This window comes from Bidens hawaiensis, unplaced genomic scaffold (genome assembly GCF_021521415.1).
Source record: "Bidens hawaiensis isolate Kalapana, Puna unplaced genomic scaffold, B.hawaiensis_p1.1 tig00023984_1, whole genome shotgun sequence".
NCBI classification, from domain to species: Eukaryota; Viridiplantae; Streptophyta; class Magnoliopsida; order Asterales; family Asteraceae; genus Bidens; species Bidens hawaiensis.
Window position 1 is genome coordinate 16,678 of NW_027493768.1, and position 4,264 is coordinate 20,941.

The 4,264-nt window shown below is 34.6% G+C and overlaps 1 protein-coding gene across 1 annotated transcript; it reads left to right on the forward strand.

Moving 5' to 3' along the window:
- The first annotated feature begins 566 nt into the window (after positions 1 to 566).
- Positions 567 to 3,984, forward strand: LOC143568373 (putative protein phosphatase 2C 21). Its single transcript, XM_077054545.1, has 10 exons — positions 567 to 686; positions 769 to 832; positions 957 to 1,065; positions 2,419 to 2,572; positions 2,678 to 2,803; positions 2,887 to 3,010; positions 3,092 to 3,168; positions 3,257 to 3,309; positions 3,450 to 3,504; positions 3,711 to 3,984. The coding sequence occupies exons 1-10, from the start codon at positions 570 to 572 to the stop codon at positions 3,900 to 3,902; spliced, it is 1,071 nt and encodes a 356-aa protein (XP_076910660.1). The 5' UTR covers positions 567 to 569; the 3' UTR covers positions 3,903 to 3,984.
- The last annotated feature ends 280 nt before the right edge of the window (positions 3,985 to 4,264 follow it).

A 4,264-nucleotide genomic window follows, 5' to 3' on the forward strand; every position in this document is an offset into this window, starting at 1 on the left:
GTTTTGACCGCAAAAAAGTCAAAATTAAGACAAGCTCATGGTTTTGTTTTCTTTTTGTTCCATGGAGGATAACTACAAGTACAAGACTGTCGTCACATGCTACTCCAATTCTACTAACAAGCATTACACTTGTTTCTTTCCTCCCCTTCATTTTATTACTGCACTTTGAGTAAGTTAATCTCTAATTATAATTACTATACAGTCTTGTTTTAATCATATACTTAATGTTCAATGGATCTTGCTTGGATTTTGAATGTGAATTTGATGGGAAATTTGGGGTTTTAAATTTTGGGTCATGGGGTATTTGTTGGATCTTGTTCTTGAAACATAAAGTATGGATCTTTTATTATTATTATTATTATTATTATTATTATTATTATTATTATTATTATTATTAAATTGGGTGATTAATGTCCAGGCAAAAAAAACTAGCAAGATTAATACTTTAGTTTAATTTGGTTTGATTTGACTCGATTTGATTTGATGATACAATTTATGTCTCCATATGAACATTTTTATTTTTTAAACTTTTAATATGTTATTATTATTGTTGTGATTTCAGGTCAAACATGGGTACATACCTCAGTACTCCCAAAACAGACAAGCTTTCTGAAGACGGTGAGAATGAACGGGTCAGATACGGTTTATCATCGATGCAAGGATGGCGTGCAACAATGGAAGATGCCGTCAGTAGATACCGAGTTCAAAATTTACCAATTATGCTTGTTTTCAATATGTTTCAACTTAACTTTTTTTGTTGTGTTTTAGCACGTGGCACTTCCGGATCTGGACCACACTACATCTTTCTTCGGTGTGTATGATGGCCATGGAGGTGTGATGTTTTCAAGCTCTATTTTATGTTAATTATATTTCAAATAAGTGAAATCAAATGTGTATACGAGTTTAAGTTTGAATGGTTTCTTTAATTTTGATTAGTATTTCTTTGTTCATCTTAGGTAAAGCTGTTGCTAAGTTTTGTGCAAAGTATCTTCATCATCAAGTACTCAAGCATGAAGCATACTCTAAGGGTGATATTGAAACCTCTGTACAAAAGGCATTTATCAGGTTATCAAATCTCTTCAAATTTGTTAAGACAGTTTCATTTGAGAACTGCGAGAACTGTATTAAATCATGTACTATTTTTCTTTTTTTCTCTAACTATGAACTTTTATAAACAAAGCAACCGAAACAACCGAGCCCTCTCTACAACCCGGAGAGGAGCCCAAAGACAACAATCACCTTAGATCGAACTTACATCATTTTAACCAATCTATTGATTTACAGTTAGATATATTCTTAAACCATAAAAAGCCAAGAGACTTTATGCCACCTATAATTTCTTTGATCTTTATATCTTTGCCTTCAAACGCTTTCTCGTTCCTAGCTTTCCAAATCCTCCAGCAAGCAATAATCACAATCCCTTAAAGTTTTCCTTTTCAACTCCCCCAAACCCGAAGCAAGATGCAACTCCAAAAAATCTCTAGCTGAGAAGGCATAAACCGGAGGCACCTTACAACAATGGGCCACAAAGTCCCAAACCCTCAAAGCCACTAGGCACCCCGAGAAAATATGCTCAACCGACTCAACTTCCGAATCACAAAGACCACAAAGTCGAAAAGGAACCTGGATATTCCTTTTTCTTAATCGGCACCCAATTACACCATTCCTTTTTCTTCAATCACTTGCTTCCAAAGACCCTCTTTTTCCGTCTTAAATCTCCAAGCCCATTTAGCTAACAGAGAATTATTCACGTCTCTTAGTTGGAACCGAGCCCGCCCCTATTTTTTGGTAAGGCTACCCGATCCCATGCAACCCCATGAACCTTCTTGCCATTGTTTGACCCTCCCCACAGAAACCTCTTCAGAATTCCTTCAAGCTTCTCCGCAACCTTGACCGGAACTTTAAAAATAGATAAAAAGTAAATGGGGAGACTTTCAAGAACCGACTTGAATGCATGTAGATTTCAATATTTTAAAGATATATTTTTTTAAATATTTTTAAAAAATTTCAGGAGAGGAGATAAATCAAAGAAAAGAATGGGAACTGGGAAGAGATAAATTAATATCTGCTTTACAATTTTAGTTTTTCCATTGAAGTGACATTTACACATCTTATGCAGTTCTTGCGGTTCTCAATATAGTTATGAAAAGACGCGCCCCTACACACTCACATAGAGGAGCGTTTGTTTCAGAACAATAGTATGTTGAGAACCGTGAGAACTGCATAATGCATTTATACATAGTGCATAAAAGATAATCAAAAGCGGTGAGAGAGGATGTGAATGAGATTATGCAAATGCATTCAAAGCCATAGGTACAAATGAATTGTGCGGTTCTCATCATATTGGTTCTGAAACAACCACTTGTATATGTTGTAGATTGATAATAATTATTTATTAATTTTGTATATGCTGTGCAGAATGGATGAGATGATGCGTGGGCAAAGAGGGTGGAGAGAATTATCCGTTTTAGGAGACAAATTAAACAAATTCACAGGCGTTATCGAGGGTCTTATTTGGTCTCCACGAGGTGGAGAAGCAAGTAATAAGGTTGATGACTGGGCTTTTGAGGAGGTACTACTTTATTATTATTATTATTATTATTATTATTATTTATTATTATCCATATTTATGGTTAATCTTATTATTTTTTTAGTTATAATCTTTGGTTCTTTGTAGGGTCCTCATTCTGATTTCACGGGACCCACATCTGGATGTACAGCGTGTGTTGCAATCATGAGAAACAATCAACTCATTGTTGCAAATGCTGGTGACTCTCGTTGTGTTATTTCCAGAAAAGGCGAGGTAATATTAATCAAACAGTTTATTCTCTCTTTGGTTGATTATTATTTTTTTAAAGATATTATTTTGGTTTGTATTTTTTGCAGGCGTACAATCTTTCTAGAGATCACAAGCCCGTGCTCGAGGTTGAGAGGGAGAGGATACTAAAAGCGGGTGGGTTTATTCATGCAGGACGAGTTAATGGTAGTCTCAATCTTACAAGGGCTATAGGTAATCTATTTATTTGTTCATTGAATGGTTTTGTTTTATGTTGTTTTTTGTTTTATTAATATTATGATTTTGGTTGTGCAGGTGATATGGAATTTAAGCAGAACAAGTTTTTGTCTACTGAAAAGCAGATAGTAACTGCTAATCCTGATGTCAATATTGTAAGTCTCTTGCACCTTCTAGAAAGTGAGATTTTTTTATGATCTTTAACAGGTATAAACTAATCGTTTAATTTGTTTAATTGTTCAGGTTGAGCTATGTGAGGATGATGAATTTGTTGTACTGGCATGTGATGGTATCTGGTACGTGATCTTTCCTTTTTCACGGTTTTTAATGTATGTAAAAACGTCACGCCTAAACTATAAAAACTATTCCATCTTTTTTATTTTGGCATAAAGTACTTAACATCATTGCTATAAATTATTTACTTGGATAATTTCAGGGATTGCATGTCAAGCCAACAATTAGTTGATTTCATTCATGAACAATTGAAATCGGTATGGGTGAGATAATATCTCATGTTACATTTTCATTTTCAACTTCCATGAAATCTTGTTGATGTTCATTCGTTTAATACATACACGAACATAAATGAACTTCCCGCCAAATGGTTTGCCAAACGCTTGTTTCATTTACAACCTTATTCCCATTTAGGCATTGTTTTAGCTCAAAACTGGAATGCCTAACTTTAAACCTTGTACAGGAAAGCAAACTTTCAACAATATGCGAAAGAGTGTTTAATAAATGTTTGGCACCGTCAACATCTACAGGCGAGGGATGTGACAACATGACAATGATCTTGGTGCAGTTCAAGAAGCCAATCCAGTCACTTGCTTCTGCAGAAGTAGATAATGTTGATGATAAACTTAAAACTGCTGCAATTGAATCAAACTAAATCAATGTTAAAAGAAAAAAAAATTAAACTTTAGTGTTGTGTGTGTGTGATATACTACATTGTATATATGCTGGTATGAATGAGACTGCCAGGAAATTATTCCAACTTTGTAGTTGTCTGCTTCTAGCTTGTTTCGTATTTGGTTTCGGTCTGAATGTAAAGAAAGAGTCGTTTTGTTTGTTTTAGGTAACGTCGACTTGAAATTATTTATTGGTACCTTTTGTAATACAAAACTAGCAATAGACCCGCACAGGTTGCGCACGCTAAACTGTAAAAAAAATTACATGTTGTGCGGGGAATTCTGACACGAGCTTGAGGCAAACAAACAGTAATGTTCTACCAAATAAATGACATGAGCTTTA